Source organism: Sciurus carolinensis, chromosome 8 (assembly GCF_902686445.1).
Source record: "Sciurus carolinensis chromosome 8, mSciCar1.2, whole genome shotgun sequence".
Classification (NCBI taxonomy): Eukaryota; Metazoa; Chordata; class Mammalia; order Rodentia; family Sciuridae; genus Sciurus; species Sciurus carolinensis.
In genome coordinates this window covers 23,562,827-23,587,567 of record NC_062220.1, presented here as the reverse complement: position 1 = coordinate 23,587,567, position 24,741 = coordinate 23,562,827, and the positions used below count along the sequence as shown (strand labels likewise).

At 41.3% G+C, this 24,741-nt stretch overlaps 1 protein-coding gene across 1 annotated transcript in view; it reads right to left on the bottom strand.

Moving 5' to 3' along the window:
* The window catches only part of Tsga13 (testis specific 13), a 43,308-nt gene extending 22,819 nt beyond the window's left edge, over positions 1-20,489 (bottom strand). Inside the window, exons 1-4 of the mRNA XM_047562102.1 lie at positions 20,403-20,489; positions 14,997-15,084; positions 14,452-14,601; positions 12,421-12,541 (exon numbers count right to left, since the gene is read on the bottom strand). Of these exons, the coding sequence (XP_047418058.1) occupies positions 12,421-12,541; positions 14,452-14,601; positions 14,997-15,084; positions 20,403-20,489 (446 nt within the window). The remainder of the gene's footprint in view (positions 1-12,420; positions 12,542-14,451; positions 14,602-14,996; positions 15,085-20,402) is intronic.
* Between the last annotated feature and the right edge of the window lie 4,252 nt (positions 20,490-24,741).

Below are 24,741 nucleotides of genomic sequence, written 5' to 3'. Positions count from 1 at the left end.
TCTGCGCTATGCTCTCAATTGACCCTGGTTTGTCCCTTAGTTATGTTCTAATCAAATCACATTTCTGAGTGCCATGACAATATAGCAATGGCCAGAGGAAGATAAAGGGGCCTCTTCCTACAGCAAGAATAAAACAGTGCCATTCCAAAGGCAAAAAGATCCCTCAAGGGAGTCTGCCTCTGTTATGCATTCAGTGCGTAGTCAGGTTGGCCCAGGAACAGTGGGAGGGCCTTGGCCAGCAGCAGGCCAACCTGCTGAACAAAGAACCATGACTTGAGATTGTTAGCTTTAGAAATGACTGAAAGCAAACTCGGGATAGATCAGCAGATTAATGGAGAGAGATGATACTTGGGAAAGACGTGAGATCTAAAATGTCCAAACTAGTCACATTAGAGAAAAAGAAGGGTATCTCTCTGATTTTATATCTGGACCTAACTGCTTTTACATTTGAAGAGTAGGCTAGGGAAGGGTTGGGAAGATGCTTTTGATGATAGTGGGTCCCAGAGAGTTTTAATGGAAGAGGAAAGAAATTGGAACAATTTGGAATTATACCCCAAGAGGGAGCCTAGATCTAGGAAACTATTGAAAGTCGCCCTCTGATGGTGACAGGTAGAAAGTCCTTAATGAGAGCAATTAAGGGGGACTTTGATGATGGGGACAACACCCAAGATAGTTAGAGAAAATTTAGATAGGTTTAAGGAAAGGTGACCCCCAAACTGATCAGAGAGTACTTTAGGCGTTCTTTTGTGGATTTCATTGTGATGTGACTTTTGTAGGTAGGGAAGCATGATAGCACACACCATGAGGAGCATGTCCAGGTAACAGTCCCAGTAATGTGTGAGGCCAGGACTCTCTGGATAGCAGATCAGCCAGAAGGGGCCAGATGGTAGCACAACAAAATGGGTCCAGGGTATTAAAGGAAAATGAACTCAGTTCTTCCTCTTCCTCAGCTGAAATGAACTTCGGGAATATTGCATGTTGAAACGTTAAAGGTAATTACCAAAGGAATATATGAATACTTCTCACAGAATATCTTGCTTGTTAATATTGTGAATGTGTCCTTGATTTTAAATACTCATTTTATAGAAGTATATGTCTCCATATAATTTTTTCCATCTATTGTCAAAATTTGTATTCATGTCCTCAAAATTCAATACAACTTTAAAAACATGTATTTTAAAGATGTTCAAGTAATAATTTGATTTATATTCCAAGTACAATTGTAGTAGAATGTGGAAATCACATTGTAGTCACTTTACAAAGCCCAAGTTTTGACAAAGGGATATGAATTTCAGATGTTACTGGTGCTAAGAGGCCAAATTATTGCATCAAATCAACTGTTAACAATTACATTGTTTCTGATCAGAATTCTAATTTTTCGTTCTAACATGATAATTTGTTAATGATATATAGATGTTCTGGTTGTTTTAGGAACCTGAATGGGAGATTTTTGATGACATGTAACCCATTATAATATTTTCCATTTTAAATGATAGAAAATATACTCTAACTTAACATTTTCATACATAACATTTGGTTTTCAGGAAAGAATTATTGACTTAAGTGGGAGATGCCTGAAAATTAATTTATAATTTTCAAGAAAACACAAGGGACTAAAGAAAGATTGATGCAATATGTCAAGAAAGGAAAAAGAATAAAAGCAAAGACAAAACATGGTAAATTGAAAACACAAAGATGGTAAAATAAATTCAAATAAATCAAATAAATTAATAATCACAATAAATAAATGGATTAAACTCACTTATGAGAAAGACATCCTCGGGTGGAGTTTAAAGAATCGAGCCATGTACTCTTTGCTTGAACAGACCTAAAATACAATAACAGGATAGCTGAAAAAGGAATGTAGTCCAAGGAGAATTTTCTTCTCTTTTTGCTCCCCCTTTTAAATCTCCTCCACCTCCATCTAATTGGCCTCCTGTGCCATAATATTACTGAGTTATAGGTGATGTCCATGTGTCTTTCCCCAATGAAAACAGCCAATAATAGCAGTTGATGATGCCCAGGTGGATCTAGGCAGGTATTGGGTTATGTTGGCTATAAACAATAAATACCAGAAGCTGCTTTCTTCTAGCAGGGACAATACACCTTCACCATCTTGCTGCAAGTGTTCAGGCATTTACTCTTATCTTTCTACACTCTGCACGATGATGCTGCAACCAGACGCTGCAAACTGTTTTCCAGATTCCCTTACTAGCTACCTTCCCATAGATTCTGCCAAACTGGAGACACTTTTGAGAACTGAAAGTGGAGGAGGGATGTCAGACTCTTTCAGTTTCCAGTTTGGCTTTGCACACCCTGCAGCTAAGGCACACAGCTATGATTCCAGCCTCCAGCTTCTCTGACAGCTCCCAGCAACAATCCCACTTTGGTCCATCAAGATGCTTACAGCAGCCAAACCGCCCACTGGCTTCTCTCCATTAGGCTTAACATGGTTCAGCCTTCACCCTCTCAGCAGCCTGAGCACTAGCAGTGAAGTGTCCTCTATGTTCTGTTAACCCCACTTCCTCTGTTTTGTTCCTCCAGCCCTGGGGTAATAGCTGCTTCTAAAGATGGTAATCTTTGGGTGACTTCCACCTCAATTTTTTGTTTATTCAGTATTCTAACACCTGTGTAGACTATTCCCTTTATTAAATCCCTTCGCTTGAAACATCCAGTGTGGTTTCCAGGATTCTGACTGGACCCTGACGATAAAATTACCTTGATCCTCTCATCAAACCAAAGAAAATTATGTGGTCCACTATACTGAGGGCTTAGAAAGCAGGAAATATCCTAAAAGCTTTGCTTAAACACATATAGGCCAGAAATCAGGAAGTAAATATGAGAACTTTTATAATGTTCTCCTAGAGGGTTTCTTCGTGTCTTACACGAAGAAAAAGGCACAGTTTTGGGGTGGCAACAAACGACATACCTGAGAGTGTTGCATTGACAAATTCAACAGCTGACTCTTTGAAAAATGGCCAAATTTGAATGGGGCCCAAAGCAAGAAAAGATTCTTCAGCTGGTTCAGGCTGTGAACACTTGGCTCTCATGATTCAGTAGATCCAGTGAAGCTGAAAGGTCAGGATGATGAATGAAGCCTGTGCGGGGCCTTTGAAGGAAGATGACATCAGTGACCCCTAGGGTTTTAGAATAAAAACCATGCAACTAAATATTTTCCTTGTGAACCCATGTGATAATTCCTTTGGGATAAAAAAATGAGGATTCAGGGTCATACATGTTTGTCTAATATAATTTTTCCAAGAAATGCTAAATTGCACTGCACAATGACTGCTTCAATCTCGTACCCACCAGCCATCCACCAAGGTTCTTGTATTCTTGTACATCTTGTAATGGACATCATTGTTGCTATAACTATGAATCTCTGACTTTGATTCTGTGGGCCCATCTCCTAGTTTCTATGTTGTTTGCTTCTGGACACCCAAGATCTTCTTTAGAGTACTGACCCTGGGCTCTTGGAGCCACTTAGCCCAGAGCTGAGGAAGTGCCTGGAGGTTAGATCTGAGGTCCTGCAGTCAATGAGCCTCTGCAGCAGAAGTATGAAGTCCAGCTCTTTTGGCTTAGAATGGTTCTGGCCGAGGTATAATTTCTTCTCCAGAACTCCCCTGCAGGATCAGGTTGAGACCAGAACTCCATCTGAAATGCATCTTTGTTTAGTTTCCTCTCTTTTCCTGTCTCTATCATCCGTATTTATCCTGGGATGACTTCCTGAATGAATTATTTGAAATTGAATATAATCTTTAAGGTGAGCTTCTGGGAACCACGCTCTAAGACACATTGCCCTTTCTCTAATTTTTTCTCCTAGATGTAAATTAACCTCACTGTAGTTTTAATTTGTATTGCTCTGATTATTAATAAATTGAAACATTTCACTATAGCTTCATCAATTTTTGTGTCATATCTGCAAATACTGGTTCATATCTTTTATCTACTATTTTACAGATTGCTGTCTTTTTCTTGTTAATTTGCAAGATTTTCCTGTATATCCTAGATATTAGTCCATTGTCACTTTTAAAGATGACAAGTAATCTTTGGTTCTATTATCTATTAATTTTCTCCCTAGAGAGCTTTTTTCTTTAGTGCCCATCAATTTTTTTTCATTAACCATTTTAAAGTGGATAATTCACTGACATTTATTTCATTCACAATGTTGTGCAACTATCACCTCTGTATAGTTCCAGACATTTCCTCCATTCCAAAGTAAAACCCCTTAGGCATTAAGCAGTTTCTTTCCATTCTCCTTAACCCACCGGGAGTCCTTGGCAATTTGGGTTTTATCTCTAAGGATTTGTCTGTTCTAGATATTTCATATTATGAAACCATACAACATGTATCCTTTCATGTCTGACTTCTTTCACTTATCGAAAAAGTTTTAGAGTTTCATTTATGTTATAACATGTTCCAAAATGCTATCCTGTTTATGACTGACTAATAGTCCAATATGGAATATCATAACTTGTTTATCCATTCTTCCATTGATAGACATTTGGGCTATTTCTACCTTTTGATTATTAAGAACAGTCCTAATATATACTTGTATGTACATATGCTTGTTTAAGCACTTGCTTTTTATTATTTTGGATATAAAATAATAGGAATGGAACTTCTGGGTCATATGGGGTACTTCTATTTATCTTTTTGGAACCATTACATTTTTTTCTACAATGATAGAACCATTTCACATTCCCACCAGCAATGTATGAGGGTTCCAATTTTCCTACACCCTTGCAAACACTGGCTATTTTCCATTTTTTAAAAAAACATAGGTGTCCTAGTGGGTGTGAAGTGGGACCTTATTGTGTTGTTGGAGAGCTCTGGGTTTATGGTAATCAGATCTATCAGTGTTTTGCCTTATGGTGTGTGTTTTCTAAGTTTTGTTCAAAAGTCTGTCTCTGGTTCTAGAGCATAAAGATATTCTGTTTGAGTTTTTGAAAATTCTATTGACATTTTTCTTTTCACACTTAAGTCTTTAACCTATCTAGAATATATCTTTTTATTTGATGTTAGATAAGGATTCAGTTAACATTTCTCAACAAAATAATGATGTGGTATCAGGTCATAATCTATACCACATATTGGTCCACATAGTCAGTTTTTTCAACACCATTTCTAGGAAATAATTTCTCAATGGATTTTTATGCCTTCTTCAGTATATATTAAAGTCAGATACATAAATAATTTTTTTCTAAACTATTCTATTCCATTGGTCTATTTGTTCTTGAGCCCAAATACGTTAATATCAGCTAGGAAAAACTCCACTATTCTTTTTTTTTTTTTTTTAAGATTTAATGTTTTTAAAATTGACTTTTATTCATACTTAAGAGTGAGTTTATTGTCTTCCTCAAAATGTCAAACTGGAATTAGTTTCAAGTTGGATTACATCAAAATTAGATTTAGAGAAAATATTATCATAAAGCTGTACCACATAAAAGCATGAACTTTTTTCCTTTTAGGTTTTCTTCATAGTCTTTAGTAGGTTTTTTTTCTTCAAAAGTAAGTTATTATACTACCAAATTGTTCCACTTAAGAGTATAAAATTTAGATAGTTTTGTATCCTCTATTGGAGGTTTAAAGTTTTTTTTATACAAGTCTTGTGTATTTGGGATTAAATTTATTCCAAGCTATTTCATAGGTTTTGTGGCCACTGTGAATTGTGTCTTATTGTTATTACCTTTTTCTAACGGGCTATTATGGGTTTAAATTAGTTCTTAACAGTTTGTCGATCCTATTAGTTTTTTTAGTTCAATGTTCATATCATCTGCAGATGAAGACAATTATATCTCTTTTCCTCTTCAACCATTTATATCATCCTTCTTCCCCTACAGAGTTGGCCAGGACCTTGAGCATGAACAAGAGGAGAGATGGGGATGGTACTCCTGATCCTTTCTTTTTCTTGAACTAGTTTCTACATTTGTAATGTTTGCCATTGTTTTGTTGTTGTTGTTGTTGTTGTTGTTGTTTGGCTTTTGGTACCAGGGATCCAACCTGGGGTGTTCAACCACTGAACCCATCCCCAGCCCTTTTTATTTTTTATGTTGAGACAAGGTCTCACTAAGTTGCTTAGGACCTTGTCAAGTTGCTGAAGCTGGCCTTGAACTTGGGATCCTCTTGCCTCAGCCTCCTGAGCCACTGGGATTACAGGCACATGCCAGTGCACCTGGCACCATTGGTTTTTGACATATCAACTTGATCCTGTTGAACACAGGGGAATCTCGTTGATAGATTTTCTTTCTCTCTCTCTCTCTTTTTTTTTATTTTAGCTGTAGATTAACATATCACTTTATTTTATTTATTCATATTTATGTGGTGCTGAGGATCGAACCCAGTGCCTCATGCACGCTAGGCAACGGCTCCATCACTGAGCCGCAACCCCAGCTTGATAGATTTTCTTATAGAAAATCATACCACGATGTCTGAAATAAAATTCAATTGATCATGATATATTATTTTTAAATTCTCTATTAGACCCAATGATCTATTTTAAATTTTATTTAAATTTATATTTGTAGATGAAATGGGCCTATACATTTCTTGTGTTTTCCTCAACTTTGGGGGTGTTGTTTTTATTTCTTTCTGTTAAAGATGTTAACATTTTCTGTTAAAATGATCGCTCGATTTCTATTTTTTGGAACAAATCTCATACACAAGACTGAAGCTAACTATTCTTTGAATTTGGTAGAAATGGCCTGTGAAAAATGTGGATTTGAGAGTTTGGTGGAGAGGAAGGGATGCCTTTGTTTTTTGTATTTAATGTTTACTTATGTGCCCAAGATCTCCATTTCTCCTCTTGCTAATGCTGAAAGTTTACATATTTCTAGGAACCAATAAATAGATAGATAAGCCATTTATGATATTTTAAAAGTCTTTTATATCTACATAAGTCTTCTATAGCCTCCTTTTTTGTTCTGTATATTTTAGATCTTTTTATGTGGATTAATCTTAACCACAGATTTATCTAATTAATGCTTTTAACTAAGTAAAGTAGCTTTTGGTTTTGTCCTCTAACTCACTGATTTCTGCTTCTGTCTTTATTATTTTCTCCCTTTTTTAGTGGGGGGTACTGGGAATTGAACCCAGGGGCACTTAACCACTGAGTCACACTCCTAGCCCTTTTTAATATTTTATTTAGACACAGGGTCACACTAAGTTGCTTAGGATCTTGCTAAGTTGCTGAGGCTGACTTTGAACTTTTGGTCCTCCTGCCTCAGCCTCCTGAGCTGCTGGGATTACAGGTGTGGGCCATGGCACCCAGGTTTTTTTCCCCTTTAAAAAAAAATAAATATTTTTAGATGTTGATAGGCTTTTATTTTTATTCATTTATTTATATGTGATGCTGAGAATCCAACCCAGTGCCTCACACATGCTAGGCAAGCGGTCCACCACTGAGCCACAATCCCAGTCCCTATTTTCTCCCTTTGTATTTTTCAGGTTTACATTATTACTCTTTTGTCAGCTTCTTTAATCCTGTAAATAGCACATGTGTTTTTCTTCGGCTAGCCACTTCCAAGAATAATCAATATTTCTGACTTCTAACAGCATAGATTAGTTTTGACTTGTGCTGTATTTTATTTAAACAGCATGTATCCTTTTGTGTCTATTCTGTTTTGTTCGAACTTAGGTTTGTGAGGCTCATTCATATTTTGTATATAGTTGTATATCCACTCACATCATTTTAGGGTGTTATATAGTGAAAATATAGCACATTTTTTAAAAATCCATTCTACTGCTGATTGGCATTTAGGTAGTTTCCAGTTTCAAACAAGTATAGAGTATGTGACTATGAACATTCTAACTGGAATTTTTGATGAACATACGTACTCTCTTTTATTGAGAATATATTAAGAGTGGAATTCCTGCTTGGATGTGTGTTCAGCTTTAGTGAATACTGCCAAGTGATTTCCCGCAGTGGTTGTACCATCTCTACTATAACCAGCATGGGTGAGTGTGCCAATTGCTCCACATCTTCTTAAACACTTGATGTTTTCCTTTTTATTTTCATGTGAGCTATTTTGGTTAAGTTTGTAGTTGCATCTGACTGTATTCTTACTGGCATTTTCTTGATGGTTAATGAAGTTAAAGAAACTTTTATTTCTCAGCCACTTGGATATTCTTTTTATGTATCAATGACGTTTTTTTCTTGATATGTGAATTTATAAGTACCCATTTCTACCTAAGAACCCTTGTGCTGGGCCCACACATTTCTGCCACACTGGAAACCTACCTCAGCTCATCTCTCATGAGAAATTCTCTGTGAACAGTTAACTGAGAAGGAAAAATTTGAACCTCATTTATAGATGGCTCTTCACAATGGTAATAAACAGAAACAGAAGCTAGTGGTATTGTAGACCCTCTCAAGAGTAACCAACAAGGACAAGGAAGTGGGAAATGGACAAGTTGGGTAGAACCAGAAGCAGAAAAGCCCATGGCTCACCTCTTTGTACTGAAGGTGAGACAATTATGGTGTGATTTAATGAGCAACCAAACAATTTGTTCACTTACCAACAAATGCTTGAAGAGAGGATTCACACGGGCTTATAGTGGAGCCTAATGCTTTGGTCACATAGGAACTTGGAAGGAAGAAGATTGGAGGATTGGTGACAAGATTTAGGAAAAAGGATTTTTAAAATTTCTCTCTCTTTTTTTTATTGGTTGAGAATCTTCTCTTGATCTCACCTCCTCTGTGAGCTATAGCTCTATTCTTTCCTTCTCCTTATAACATAATTTCTCAAAAGATTTGTCTATAGTATCTCCAATGTCCCTGCCCCCTTTTTATACCCCTTTGAGCCAGCATACATCCTTAATATTTTACTAAAACTGCTATTACAGGGCCAGATGCAGTGGTGCACACCTGTAATCCCAGTGGTTTGGGAGGCTGAGACAGGAGGATCGCGAGTTCAAAGCCAGCCTCAGCAAAAGCGAGGCACTAAGCAACTCAGTGAGACCCTGTCTCTAAATAAAATACAAAATAGGGCTGGGGATGTGGCTCAGTGGTCGAGTGTCCCTGAGTTCAATCTCCCGTACCTGCCTCCCCAACAAAAATAAACAAAATTACTATTACAGCATTATCTATCTGCATTACTTCCTCCAATGGTGATTTTAGGCCAGGTCTTACTTAACTTCTTGGCCACACCTGTCATAGCTCCTCATCTCTCCTTGGTCTCCAGAGTACCACACCCACACTGTGAAATGCATATGTAAACTTACCCTTTCTCCTAAAATCCAGACTCATATATCCACAGAACATCTTCCTACCTCCCTTTGGATGTCAAACAACACGTCCAAAAATGGTCTCCTAATGTCTACCCAGCTACACATATGCATCTAACCCGGGCCTCTTGTGATCCTTCCCATCTCAGGAACAGCAATCACTTTTTTTCCTAATAACCAATGAACCCTGGGGTCAACTTCCTCTCTTCATCTCACACCCATATCCAGTCTTTTTACCACCCTCCAGCCCTGCTCCCACACGGTCTAAGTCATCATCTTGCCCTGACCAGATGGCTGCCCTACCCTCCCAGCCGGCCTCCTTCTCCTACCTTGGCTCTCCCTCGCCTCTTCAGTCCACCTCAGCACAGCAACCGAAGTGGAGCTGTAGACACTTGTCAGGTCATGTTGCCCCTTTGTCCCCCACTAACTTTCCAACTCACTGACCATGTCCCATGAAGTCTTACATGGTTTGACCTCCACCCTGCCTCCCTACTCCTTCGTCTCCCTGATACTCTCTCTGAACACGGCCCTCTTACTCAGTCCACTTCGCCCACTAGCCTTCTCTCTGTTCCTCACATACACCAGGCACGCTCACCTTTCAGGGCTTTCCACTTGTTCTTCCCTATGCGTGGTTTGCTTTTCCCAGAACCTCTGGTCTCACTTCCTTTTCTCCTTCAGGTCTTCTCAGGGTCCCCTCTGCTCTCTTATTAAAAGTGTGATAGTTCCTTCTCGCTCAATATTTTCTGTTGTATTATCTCATTATTACCTGTGAATATCTAATAGACTACATATTTTAGGCCTGTATCTTATTTGTTTTTTGAGTTCCATGAAGTTAAGGGCTTTGTTTCTTGGTTGCTCTGTCCTCAGCATCTGGAATAGTGTTCTGCACTTAGTAGGTGATTTAAGTGCTGTTTGAAGAAATGCGTGTTGACTTCCTCTGTGTGCCTCTCTCAGTCCACTCTGCTTGTTTCCATTTCTGTCCATTTCCTGCACTCTGCCTGGGACACTGACCTGTTTGGTCTACATCCTTTGTCCTCCCGTTTTTGAGTGAGTTTGATAAATAGGAAGCCCAGCAGGAAGCAAGTGGGAGAAGGAGATGGAAGTCAAATTACTTCCTCTTCCGACTTTTCCCTATTGGGTCACCTCGACAGAATGGGATAGCTTTTCTCAAGGTGGCCCTCTACTTGAATTTCTCTTTCTGGGTCCTGGAAATTTCTCTTTCCCTCTGTTTTTGAAGTCTGGTGTGGTAACAAAACTAGGGTACTGTATTGTCCTTTGTAGTTTCTCTATATGTGGTCTTTTATAAATAAATCTCTTTGCCTCCTTGAAATACCTTAATTTATGTGTACCATTTGTTTCTGCTTAGACCCTGAGTGAAAGCAAGTGAATGAACTGCTCAGAACAATCCTCAAATGTAAGAATATTTGTTTCACGTGACTGTTTGTCAAAGGCTCTTTTTGCAGAGAAGGCTGAATTATCAGGTAGATAAATGACCTGCTCTGTGGATGTCAGTCGGCCCCTTTCCCAGCATTGAGAACTTGTTTCATGGGCTCATGAACACAGTGTATTAATGGCAGACGGAGTTTACGAAGAGTCTTAATAACATGGACCTTTTTTCCTTTTCATGTTAACAACCTATGACCAGCAACCAACACTGAGCCCTCACAGCCAGACAAGTGGTGGCAGATAAGTCACACTGAATCCCTTCAACCATAAATGGGATTGCGTTCTTTCCCACACTTGAAGAAACACTCTGGACGTGCACATGTTTCCCTTGCCTTCCCTGCATCATCTCCCATTTGCATCATCTTTGGCTTTAGTGTTCGTTCAGTAATACAATATCTTTATATATATAGTTGCTCCCGTACTGAAAGGGCAAGAACAGAGGGCAGGGTGTGGATGGCATCCAACTTTCTTAGCAGGGAGCGGCGATAAATGTCTGCACATGTAATGTCATTGTCTCAGAGAAGATTCTCAACTATTGGTATAAAGTGAAGAATTTTTCCCCAGTGACTACTGTATCTGTTTTCTTTTGAAATTCCCCTTCCTATCAATTCAATATTTTCCAATAACTTTCATCTATTGTAACACTCATTTTCAGGTCTTATAACTCTTTGCTGTTCATTTTACAACTTAAATCTGATATCATTTTAAAGTGTCCCCCTAAGCCCCTTAACGAACTGACTTCTAGCAGCTTAGAGTGGAGAGGGGCAGGGTAGCCCCCCACATGCCCCTCTGAGGGTGGAGCAGGGAAGAGGGATAGCAAAGGGACTTTCTTCTGTGATTGCCTGTAGAGACAGTAAGGTCCTCTTCTTGGTTCGTTGTCCACAGATATGGTGTGGACAGGGTGCTGGTTCCAGAAGGCCACACACAGACTCCCCCCAGACAGTCTCCCTGTGGTTACCTTCTAGCCGGGGTCCCCACATCCCACTCCTCATGTGTGTGCACATCTTTGCCTCACGGTGGCAACTTCAGCGAGACGTAACCCAGATCCCACTCACCCTTTACAACTAACTTGGGCCCCCATGCTTTTGGAGACCACCACATTCTGTTCCTCCCAGAAGCCAGGGACTTGGCGAGGGAGTAATCCTGGCTGCTTCTCCTCTTATTCCCCCCCCCCCCAGCTATCCTATCTACCCTCCACATTTTCCACCTGACCTCAAGGTAGGGGGGCAGATCCCCTGGTCATCCTTCCATTCACCTGGACTGTCATCCACCAGCCTCTCTCACGGAAGTGGGACAGGTATCTTCAAAATCAATAAAAAAATAAAATAAATGAAAATCACTTTGTTAGGAATTACTATGTTAAAATGAGTTTTTCTCTAGTTGGTCAAGAAAGAGTTTCCCAAGTTGTCAAAAGTCTCAGTCCGTTCAGAAGAAAAGACAATTTCTCTTTAAAAACAGGGCCAAGCCAGGGGCAGTGGTGCACGCCTGTAATCCTAGCAACTTGGGAGGCTGGGGCAAGGGGATTGCAAGTTTGAGCCCGCTGAGCAGTTTAGTGAGACCCTGCCTGAAAACAAAAAATAAAAAGGATTGGGGATGCACCTCAGTGGTAGAGTGCCCCTGGGCACGACCGCTAAATAACTAAATAACTAAATAAACAAACAGGGCCGAGTGGCCACGTCTGGAATCAGATAGTCCTGCCCTGTCCTTGACAGGCCTGAGTTGGAGTCTCTTGGCTCACTGTCCACTGACCTGCAGCTTAATGTCATTCTGTAGTGCTTTGACCCTGTTGCTAAGCCGGTCCTGTTCAGCTTTCCGAAGCGTGGACAACCTGATCGTCCCGGCTGCACATCTCTGGGGAGCGGGTCCAACCCTGAATAACAAACCAGGAAGGCACTTTAACATCTGGCTCTGTTTTATGCCAAGACTCAAGGTGATGTTCTGTGCCTGAAAAAATTATTTAACCCAGTCCCAAATCAGCACCTGACAGCTAACAGAAGGCCTTCATTTCTGTCCTTTCCCTAGTGATTCCACTGCAGGGGAGATTGTTTATGCCCCGGCCAGAATGACTAATTTCAAACCTGTTCCCTCTGTCTTCCACGTGGAGCATTTGTAAGTGGACACCTGGAACTGACGCCTCCAGAATGATCGACCACATTCTAAATTAGATGGGATGCCAGGAAACAAGGTCCCTGAAGTGGAAGATCACAGTCCTGCTCCTGTGATCTGCCTCAATACCTCTAGAAATTCCCTCACAGGTAACCTCGAGGTTCTTCTCTGGGCCCTCGAAGGGCTACCTCACATCTCTTAGGCTACCCCAATTTAGACAGTTTCACCTCCATAAATAGGAGCATGACTGGGCATCTGTCAAACAGGACCCTTCCCAGTCTGTCTCAGAATAGCAACAACACTCCGGGGTTCACAAAAATCTGTGGGTGCTCACTTTCTAGCTAAGTATGTTCTGATCCAATGGAAATTTCTTAATAAGTGTTCTGTATCCCTCTGTTCTCCTCTTATTAATTTTGGGCAATGCTTATTACAGTTGGAGATAGTGATGGTTTAGAGATTATTAGCCCAACTTGCTTTTGTTAACATTTTTAAGTTGATTACTCTGAAACGATTCAGGGAAAAAGATACGTATATATGTGCATACAAATTATATTTATGTGTCTGTGTACATATACAGACACACACATATACATGAAAAGAGAGAGGTAAATAAAGCAAATGTGGTAAATTCTTTACATTTAGAGAATGATTGTGAAAGGAACATGGGTATTTTGTGCATCACCGTTGCAATTTCTCTGTTAGTCTAAAATTATGACAAAATAAAAGTTGAAAAATACATAAAATATATGTAAAACATTTATGTTTTACATATGTTATATTATATATATGATATATATGTTTTATATATTATATTTTATGTTTTATATTATATATATATATATACACACACACACATACATGTAAGGTAAGATTAAGACACTTAAAAAGCATCCCATAATATTAGCAGTGGTTATTGCTAACATGAAATTACAAGACAGTTTTATTTTCTCCTTTTGGCTTATTTATATTTCAAGTGTTCTATAGCAGAAATGTTTTGCTTTTGTGCTGTGATAAGAACGAAAGAACATTAAAGTTATAAATTAGGAAAAGGTAATATTTTTCAAAGTTGATCTTGTTGGCATGCTAACCACATGGTCCTATTGCTCTTCCTGGAAATGCAACTTAGACATTGAATTCAGTAATGTGTGGTATAGATTTCCTGTTTTGAGTGAGTAGATGTTTTGTTCTGTGATCAAAACAGGGGGAAAAAGTAATTTAAAAAGGGGTTCCTGGCATTTCTACAGTCCTTGAAAATTATTGATATTTTGCTGGCTATCAGGATGCCACTCCATACTCATTTTCCACCTTTCTCTGCTCTTCTTCCTCAGAAGTCTGACATGGTTAAAATGTTCTCTGGCTTCCACTGAGTTTGGCCAATGGTGATCAAGGAACAACAACATCAATCAGAATCCATGGAAGGGAGGAAAATCAGCTGCGGGTAATTTTTTTTTTTTTTTTTCGCTTCACCCTTCCAGGATTGCCACAAGTTGGCTTTGTCCCTTAGTGGAAGAACATTGCACCTGTCAGGTGTCCTTTCCACTTGGCTCTCTTCTAAGCTCGGGATCTCAATGTCCTTTTGAATTATGAGCATTAAGTTGCCTGGTGTTACAGGATTTCCCCTTGAGTTTTTTCAAGGAGACGCAATACCTTGTTAATTTACTATTGTTCACGTACCTGTACGTCTTCTACCCAGCTTAATGTCATTCTGTAGTGCTTTGACCCTGTTGTTAAGCCGGTCCTGTTCAGCTTTCCGAAGCGTGGACAACCTGATCGTCCCGGCTGCACATCTCTGGGGAGCGGGTCCAACCCTGGGTCCCTGCTTCCCTGGAGAGCCCAGGAAGCAGGAGGGACTCTGAAGTCAGTGCCTAGGAGAGTACCAGCAGTCTGGACCTGCGGTCTCATTCACCCTGACTGGCCTCTGACTGTGGCAACCTCCTCACTAGCTGACATGTCTCCTAGAGCTCTACAAGAGACTAGACTCTTTTAAAAAAGTGAACTTCCAAACCTCTGAATGTACCTACTGCTACCACCAGCTCCTAATTGCAGTCCTGGAGAAAAACAATGAGCTCTTCTTGAATTTGAGTATCCTTATTATGGCCACGATGTCTATCCAAGGGCCACAGATTCCCATTCTGAATAAAAAAACCCAATCACCATGCCACGGAGGCCTCTGAGTAATTCAGTGGAAGCAGAGCAGGTAGGACAGGGCCGAGTCTTGCCTTGGTCTCCCACTTCCACAAGGCATGGGTCCACCATCCCGTACACCTTCAAGAGGTGCAGGTTTGGCCCTTCCTTGCCCACAGCTGCCTGTGGGAGAGGAAGCACTACTTGCCAGGACAACTAATGGCTCAGTGATCTCTTCTCCCTCTGGGACATGGAGGCCATGGATTAAATTTTTCCAGCCATGGGAACTTTCCTGGCTAGGGAAGGCTCATTTGTCTCAAGAAGGGTGAGGTTAAAGGTTTGCTGGGGATGTGACCCTTTGATGAGTCCACACTGTGAGGCTGTATCCCTGTTATTTGCCTGCAGTCCCACTTCTAGGTGAATATATGTAACTCCCTGGACTCTTAGATTCCCTTTCAGGATAAAATACACTGACTGAGATGGTTAATTCTCTGTGTCAAATTGGTGAGGTCATGAGGCACACAGATATTGGTCATACATTATTCTGGTGTGCTTTGAGAGTACTGTGAATGAGAATTACATTTGAATGGGTAGCTGAGTTTGGTGGATTGCCCTCTCTGGGGTGGGTGGGACTCATCCAATCAGTTGAAGGTCTGATTAGAACAAAAAAAAACTGAGTAAGAGGGAACTCTTCTTGCCTGAATGCCTGTAGCTGGAACATCAGTGTTGTTCCTTCCTTCAGACTGGTTTTAAGGCTGTAGGTCTTTGGTCTAGAACTATACAATCAGCTCTCCTGGGTCTCAGTTTGCCAGCTACACAACGTAGGACTAGTCAGCTTCTGTAATGGCACAAGCCAATTCCTTGTAGTAAATTTCTTTCTGCACGTGCACGCACACCCACACACACACTTTTGGTTCCTACATCTCTGGAGAACCTAATATCCTGGCTACTCCTGAAGGACTCTTTTTCTGGGTTCTGTGCTGATTCTCCCTGTAAGACAGCAGCTGCCCTTTCTGCCACCAGTGCTGTGAGGTCTCACTTTGTGGCAGACCATGATGTCTGTATCTCTTCTCTGGTAGTCAGGATTTCATTGCCCTGTTGCCTCTGTTCAGCCTCGGGCACAAGGCCAGGGTCCCTGGTGGATTGCCCCTGAACTCTCCAGCACCCAGCATTGAGGACAGTCTGCTCCCACTGCCTGACCCTCTGCGGGCTGTGTCCGCCCACACAGCACAGACCCAGCTGACCTAGGCTCACACTGCCACCACCAGCTCCTAATTGGCTCCTCATGCTCCTCTGAGCATCAAACCAGGTCAAAGGGGAACATCGGGCTATGTGTGTTAGGGACTCCTGTCACTGTGCCTCCTCAGATTCTGAAAGCTATGCAACCTCCAAACCTCATTGGTAGACTCCCTCAGAACTTGGACTGGCAGAAATGCCCCCTCTATTCACCTTTTAAGTGCATGGATTGGCCTAATGGTTTTTTTTTTTTCTGTCTTTTTTTCTATGCTTTTTAAACAAAAAGTGCCTTCCAGAGAAAAATTTTCTCACAAATCTTAATGATGAGTCAAAGATTGAGAGATGTTTCATAAAGAAATCTGGGTAGGACGGGGGAGATAGCTCAGTTGGTACAGTGCTTGCCTCGCATGCACAAGGCCCTGGGTTCAACCCAGCACCACAAAAAAAAGAAAAAAAAAAAAAAAAAAAGGAAAGAAAGAAAGAAAGAAAAGGAAATCTGTGTAAATCAGCAATCCCAGCTCAAAGAGTCTGAATTAGGGCACCCTGAAGTCACCCCAAAAGTGAGAGGTTCTAAATAAGTCCCAGACAGTGTTGGCTGGGGGTCAGAGACAGGAATAACCACTTATAATTTATCTTAGAGACTCCCTAAAAGTAAGAGAAATATTCTTCCCCCTCCCTATCCTCCTGCTCCTTGTTTGGGAAGGTAAAATATACTATTGTTTCATATCTGTAGCAATGATAGGGATGTGCAATTTTAAAGAGAGCCAAGATGCTAACGCCCGTAATAACCAAACAGTGGGCATTACCTGTTGGATTTGCCAGTCTAATCAAATACTGGGCTTCAAATTGCAAGGGTAATTTGATGAATAAGTGTATTGAGGGAATCAAGGGATCAAATCTCTGCCCCTATTCATTTACAATATATTCAATTCTTGAGATGGACTGGGAGTTTACTATGGTACGTGGGGGCCTAAAGCTTGGTGGTGGGATGGACACTAGCCTATTGGAAGAGAAGGAACAACTGCAAACTTTCACATAAGTGACTCAGGATGCCACCATTATGGTCAACAGGATGTTTAAACAGATTCATCAACTTTCTATCCAAAAAATATATTTCTCCTTTACTTATTGCAAAAGGAATCTCAGTTTTCTTCAGGAAGGCTCTAGACTATGGATCACAGTTAGGCTGATTCCATTATAACAGTCCTTTCCTAAATTGTCCAGAATTTCTTGCAGTTATTGTTATATGACTCAGTTCTTGCCCTTTAGGGGTGAGGAGAATTATCGCCCACTACTTGGGGTGGGTGGGAGTAATTCTGGAAAGCTTTTCATTTCTGGCAAGAGGGAGAGACTCCAGTGAGTCTACCTTCCCTTTCTTCCTGTATTAAACATGAACAAGAGGCATAGAGTTGGCCTGATCACCTTGCAACCATGAGGTGGCAAAGCTAGATATGCTGACCCTGCCGACACAGAGCTGCTGACAAATTCCATAGGCACTTCCCTCCAGATTTCTTATTATATAAGAAAAAGAAATTTCTCCTAGTTCAGTTACTGTAGGGTGTCCTGTTCCTTGCAGCCAAAAGCAATCACACCTAATACAGGTGCTTTAGCAAAATTATAAATGCCAATAAATGTTCACCAGAGAGACAGAAGCTTCTAATAATCCTTTTCCAAGGACTTGAATCCTAAGTTAACTCTGATATGGTTAAAGGGTGCACTCTAAAGACGAATGGGACCTAGCTGGTAGACTGTATTCTCTCTTGTGTGAAAGTCAAACAAGTGCAGTCACAAGTATAAAGTGATAGCATTGAATAATAGTCACACTCACTTGGTTTCCCACTAGGAGATGACAGGACTGGCTTCTACCCTTAGTGCCCAACTTAAATTTGCCAGGGTTTTCCAGCTGTGGGCCATGGAAGGTCGGTGTGGGACTAAGATGCTGGGTTCTCACTTCTCCTACAACAAGCACTTGAAATAAAATCTGGCCTGTGCTAGGACAAGGGAGGGGGGTGCTGCCTCTCAGAGCAACCCAGGCTGGGCAAGTAAGTACTCAGAGCTTGGTGGGCCAGAAAAGAGAAAAGAATTTTTGCCCCGTGGTAACTGCAACTTCGACCTACATATCCTTGATGAACAAAGTGGGGTGGCTAGGAAAGAACTTCAAGCTGTTTCTTGGGCTTCTTGTGGCCAAATAACCCACCCAATGGTACTAAATGGAATGAAAGCATGACATTCCTTTACTCCCATGGAGCATGTTCCCCTAAGTATATTCAAGGGATTAAAGGGATACATGCCAAATGAAGCTGTGAGGCAGGACTCTTCATAACTGAGGATTGTTCTGAGCAGTGTCAGAAGGTTCACCTGTGGCTCTCTGGTCAATGAGGACCTTGCTCCTCACATCTCGACCAAGGTATCGCGAGTGGATGCTGAGACCCTCTAATCTCAGACCTATGTAGCTTATTTGAGGGGCTAAGAAGGCATCTCACAAATAACCCTTGGGCATAACTATCACTCTGTTCTTCTCAATGATCCAAAATCCATTAATCAAATTGTTGCCTGGGAAAAGTGTTTTTGCTGTGTCTGTATAGACAAGTGGTAAGATGGGAAGGTAAGCTATTGCTAGGACTTGAGAACAAAACCATCTCTGCATTACAGGAACAATATCAGAATGGGCCCAACTATGAACCCCATCACAGTGACCCTCCACCTGTCCAGGGTCTCCTGGGTAACAATGCCAGGTGACTTTACTGTCACCAAAATGGAGCAGAAGACCCAGTTTGTCCCAGTCACTCCAGTCACAAAGGAGATCAGATTGCTCCACTTAGTCTTAAAAACGGTAATTGGAATCAGGCATGATGGCACATACTGTAATGTCAGCAACTTGGGAGGCTGAAGCAGGAGGATCGCAAGTTCAAAGCCAGCCTCAGGAATAGCGAGACCCTGTCTCTAAATAAAATATAAAAAAAATGTTTGGGGATGTGGCTCAGTGGCCCCTGGGTTCAATCCCTGGTACCAAAACCACAAACAAACACACAAAAAAACCAAGAAGGTAATGAAAAAAGAAATCACGAGAAATTAGCAATCTAGGGAGAAAGGTATAGCATATAATTTGGAAATCTAAACACCTCCAAACTCTTGGTTCCATTTGTGTCCCATCATACATTATAGACTAGTGTTCAAGTAACTAAGGGCCAGTGTAATGCAGAACAGGCCTTAGTAGAGAAAAAAAATCTGAATCTCCCTAAAAAAATGAAGGCATAATAAAATGGAGGCATAAATAAATCACTGAAGCTAATGGAAAGGTTTGTTGTGTTAGCAGGAGTCAATTTATTGCTTGAAGGAACAGTACAATGCTACCTTTTCGTTTGGGCACAATCCATGTTTTCTGTATTACCTGACATGATTTTTTTTTTTGCAAATAAATATAATATATGGTGGTAATTACAGGAATAATACTTGTATGTATGAATCATTACATGTTATTGGAAGGAAAAACAGAACTAAGAAGTGTACTATTGAAATAGAGAATGCCTCCTCGACATTACTGGCATAAAGCAGGAGTCCCAGCTCAGAGGCATGACTCTCTGAGAAAGAAGTCCTTAAGTAGTGGAAAACGCTGACAGGGATCCTTGGGGAAATCTCTCCTTGCTGGGCTTGTACCCCTTTAAGCAAATATTACCCTGTAGCAATGGTTTGTTTTGTTTCCATGCAATAGTTAAATTAATGTATAAATGGTGTGTTTCAGATATTAGATTTAATAGTGATTTACTTTCACAGTGTCAGTGGATTATTCCTTCATATTTCTTAATAATTTTACCTCTTGGCCATTACAACCCTTTCTGTAACCTTTGTGAATGCCAGATATGTGTAAACAACCTCAGTCTCTCAATTCTCGACCTTCCCTTCTCCAATAATCTTCTTTGCCCCTCCACTACTCACTTCCACGGCCAGAACTTAGATCTCATCATTACGTCCAGGTGTAACCTCTCCACAATTTCAATTTCATGTTCTACTCTTTGATCACCTTCTTCTAACTTTCTAATTTACTCCCCAACCCTGATAAACCTTTGCATCCTACAATCAAACTATGTACTATGTATACGCTCTCAAGATAGAGGGGTGTGTGTGTGTGTGTGTGTGTGTATTTTATTTTCTTACCAAAAATCATACCAGGTAACACAGAAGACAAGGATTATGTCAAAGACAGAAGGAATGTTTAGGGTCATATAATTATTTAAAGCAATAAACTGCTTCCATAAAACACGTACCATTCCATTTGTGCCACTAATTTCTTTCCACTCTTCTTCCCTGTCCTTTTTGCTCTCACTCCCCTCTGCACCCAGTTTGAATTTCATGGTCCATCTTATAAGCACTTCTATCCACATGCCTTTGATTCCCTTGCCTCCTCTCTCTCTCTCTTCCCCCCCTCCCTTTGGTCAAACTAAAATACTGGTTAACTCAGTTTCTCTGTCCAATCTGTTTCTAAACCCAGGAGGCTAGATAAGGCTGATAAGTGTAAGTGTGCACACATTTGTGTGCACACACATGCATGTACAGACTAGTGTCACTAAATTCATGATCACTAACTTCAAGTAAATTTTTTTTTTTTTTTTTTTGGGTACTGGGGATTGAACTCAGGGGCACTGGGTCACTGAGTCACATCCCCAGCTTTTTCTTATAATTTATTAGAAACAGGGTCTCACTGAGTTGCTTAGCCCCTTGCTTTTGCTGAGGCCGGCTTTAAACTCACGATCCTCCTGCCTTAGCCTCCCGAGCCACTGGGATTACAGGTGTATGCCACCGTGCCCAGCAAGGGAATTCTTTTTTTTAAAAGATGCCGGGGATCAAACCCAGGGTCTCACACATGCCAGGCAAGCGCTTTACCACTGTGTCTCAAATCCCTCCCCTATTCCCAGCCTTCTAGTGAATTCTTTAAAAAAACATTTTTTTTAGATTTTTATTCTAAAAATTTTTTAGTTCTTTTTAGTTATCCCCTCAAGTGAATTCTTAATGCTTCCTGGGAATCATATGCTCCTAGTTCATTACTCTCCCAGGCTTCTAAAGGACTGTTTCACACCTCTTTCTCTCTTCAAATCCTAATAGCTCATGCTCCATTCTCAAGCTCACTTGGTAACCTTATTGACAAATTCTAAGCAATCAAGAGCTTCTTCAGACTCCCACTTGGCTTCTCCCCACCTACCAGGGTTGAGCCCCATATATTATGCCTTTCCAGCGACTTCGCAGTGAACTGTCCACGTTCCTAGCTCAAACCAACATGTCCAGGTGTGCTAGACCTCCTAGCTTGTCTCTTCAGGAACTGCTTCCGCAGTCCGCTCCCTCTTGTCTTGCATTAACACCTTTTTGTCCCTCTTGGATGATATTCAAGAGCATAGAAACAGGCTGGTTTCTTTCCCATCTTTAAAAAAAAAACAGTCACTTCTCTTTTTAAAAATTTTTTTTTTAGTCATCAGTGGACCTTTATTTTACTTAGTTAAGTGTGGTGCTGAGAATCGAACCCAGTGCCTCACCCCTGCTAGGCAAGTGCCCCACCACTAAGCCACAACCGCAGCCCAACAGTCACTTCTCTTGACCCTCTTTTTTCTTGCCAATTTCTACTCCATTTCTTTGCAGAAAATATCTCAAAAATTAGTGTCTCTATTCCCACAATCTCCAGTCTCTTTCCTCTCATTCTTTTAAAATCTGCTGCTCCTAGGCATTGCCGCTACCCTTCGACCCCAGTTGCTCTTATCAAGGTTGCCAGTGACTCGAGTGAACCGCTGCCCCCCAGCCTTCGTCCCACTCAGCGTGAGCATCCTACAAAGTGGGCTGGTTTCTTTCTGGATGTACTTTCTTTACAAGACTTCTAGAAAACTATGCCCTTGACAGTCTTCCTGCCTCACTACCTGGTGGCCCCTTCCCAGTCGTCTTTGCTGGCTCCTCCTGACCTCCCACAGTTCTTCACGTTTGAAAGCTCTAGGGATCCGTCTTAGCCTTTCTTCCCTCGGCCCTCTGTATTCAGTCTTGTTAATATGAGTCGGATCTACAGCTTTAAATAACATCTAGAAGTTGTTAACTCCCAGATTTTTCTCTCTTGCCCAGACTTCTCTCCCAAACTCTAGGTCTATTCATTTCACTATTCACTCAGAATTTCTACTGGGATATCTAACACACATCTCAAACTTAACATGTCCAAAATGGAATGTTCTTTCTTCTACAGATCTACCCATTCCCAGCCTTCTTCTTCTCAGCGATCCACTCCGCCCTCCCAGTTGCTCAGATCAAAGACCTTTGAGCTACCTTGACTCTCCTCTTTTTTCTTTGAAAGGTACCAACATCTGACCACTTCTCCCCAAGCCCTCTACCACCAACCTGGTCCAGGCCACCATTCCACCGCCATTATCTCTTACCGAGGTTAATGATTTGCCCCCTGACAGTTCTCCCTGCTTAACCCCTCAAACCACAGTCAGAATAATCCTTTGAAACACATAGAACACCATATCCTGCTCAAAGTCCTCAATAATCTCCATTTTACCAGAGAAGAGCCCAAAGCCACTACAGTGGCATCTAAGATCCATATGGTCTGGCGTCCCCTCCTCCTTCTGACCATAAGTCTGCTCCAATCATGCTGGTCTCCTTGCTTTTTCTTGACCTTATCACATATAGTTTTATCTGGAATGCACCCCAGAAGCTCATATGGTGAAGACCTGGTCCTCAATCTAGCAATGTGTAGAGGTGGGGTTTGGGGGAAATTATTGGATTATGAGGGCTCTGACTTCATCAGTGGATTAATCCATTTGATGGATCAAGAACTTGAATGGGGGCTGGGGAGATAGCTCAGTCGGTAAAGTGCTTGCCTTGCAAGCACAAGGCCCATGGGTTTGATTCCCAACACCACAAAAAAAAAAAAAAAAAAAAAAAAAAAAAAAACTTGAATGGCCTATGGAAACTATAGGTAGGTGGGGCATGGTTGGAGGAAGTAGGTCACTGGGGGTGTGCACTTGGGGACCATATCTTGTCCCTGGCCTCTTTCTCCTTTCCTCTCTCTCTGCTTCAAGGCTGCAATAGAGCGGCTTTCCTCGGCCACGCCCTTCCACCATGATGTTCTGCCTCATCTAATGCCCAGAGTTAAGGAGTCTGCTGATCATGGACCGAAACCCCTGTAACCATGAACCAAAACAAACCTTTCTTCCTGCAAGTTGTTCTGTCAGGTATTTGGTCACAGTGAGGTAAAGTTGACTAACACAGCATTGTTTCTTTAGCTGCCCCTTCTGCTTAGAACACTTCCCTGTAGATCTCTGCTGGCTGACTCCCTCACCTCCTTTAAGTCTTTGCTGATATCTTAGGTGCCCAATGAAGCCAAAGCAGATCACCCCACCTGTTATCTCAACCTAACCCTACTTCTACCCACCCTTGAACCCACTTAATCTGCTCTGCTTTAAAATTCCCTATCTTCTACTACCTAACATACTATATCATCTATTTTTTGTTTATTTTCTATGTCCTTTCTGTTAGAATATAAGATCACAAGGGCAGGGACCTCTGCTTTACTCACTCGTATATCCCAAAGCACCGATGACAGTGCCTGACACCTTGCAAGTGCTCAATAAATGGTGGTGGAGTCACATGCCCCAGCTCAGGAAAAAAAGAGCAAAGCCATGACTAGGCAACAGCCCGGAAGGAAAGGCTCTCACACCCTGGGCTGCTCTGTGCATTCCAGTCCAATCCATTGCTGACCCCTGCTGGAACTCACTGACCAAGTTGCTGTCCATCCCGTGATGAGGAGAGAGGATCTAGAACTCCCTGGGGATCAGCGGGGCAGAGATGCTGGTGACACTCTCTGTCCCTCTCTACCATCTCCTGTGCCCTCCCCTGCCTGGAGCAGCAATAGTTATAATCCTTCCTCTCCCTCAGACTCTTCCTAATTATGGGGGCCAGCATAAGACAGATAGAAGTTTCCTTTTGTTTTATTTATGTGTGGTAAGTGTTTTCTCTTATAAGGAATTAGTTAGAGGAGGAATGAATTTTAAAACCCTGTTCTTGGTCTACTTTCAGAACTGAAAACTTAATCTTTAACTAGATGAAAAGTTGGCATGAAGGAGAACATCTGTTTTGAAAAATGTCATTATGATTTTGTTTTCTTATTTTTTTTCCCGTATGACCTTTCCCTTTTCAACCAGAGGGATCCTTTTTTTCCAGAGAGCATTGTGGTTATGACAGAAATGTGAAGGTAAATAAGGACACTAGTTCAGCTTTTGAAGCCAATTATTAAATAGCAGACTTGAAAGTTTTGTTGGGAAGGAAAAGGGACCTCTAAGTCCCCAAATCTCTTAAATATTAAGAGCAAGGTGTGTAGCCTGGACATTGGGTTTCACTGTGATCGATAGTTAGAGCAAACCTGGAGTAGGATGGGGAGTTGCCACCTGCCAAAGAAGGAAGTAAAGTCATCTTCCAGTTGGAAGACCAAGGAGAGGGGCATGGTCAGAGGGCTGAGAGTGGACTCACTTGGGTATTTGGGTCCCTGAAAGGGAACCCACCAGCTGCCCCATTCCTTAGACCAGGATGGGGAATAGGGATATGAACATCAGGAACCCTGTATAAATTAAGGTA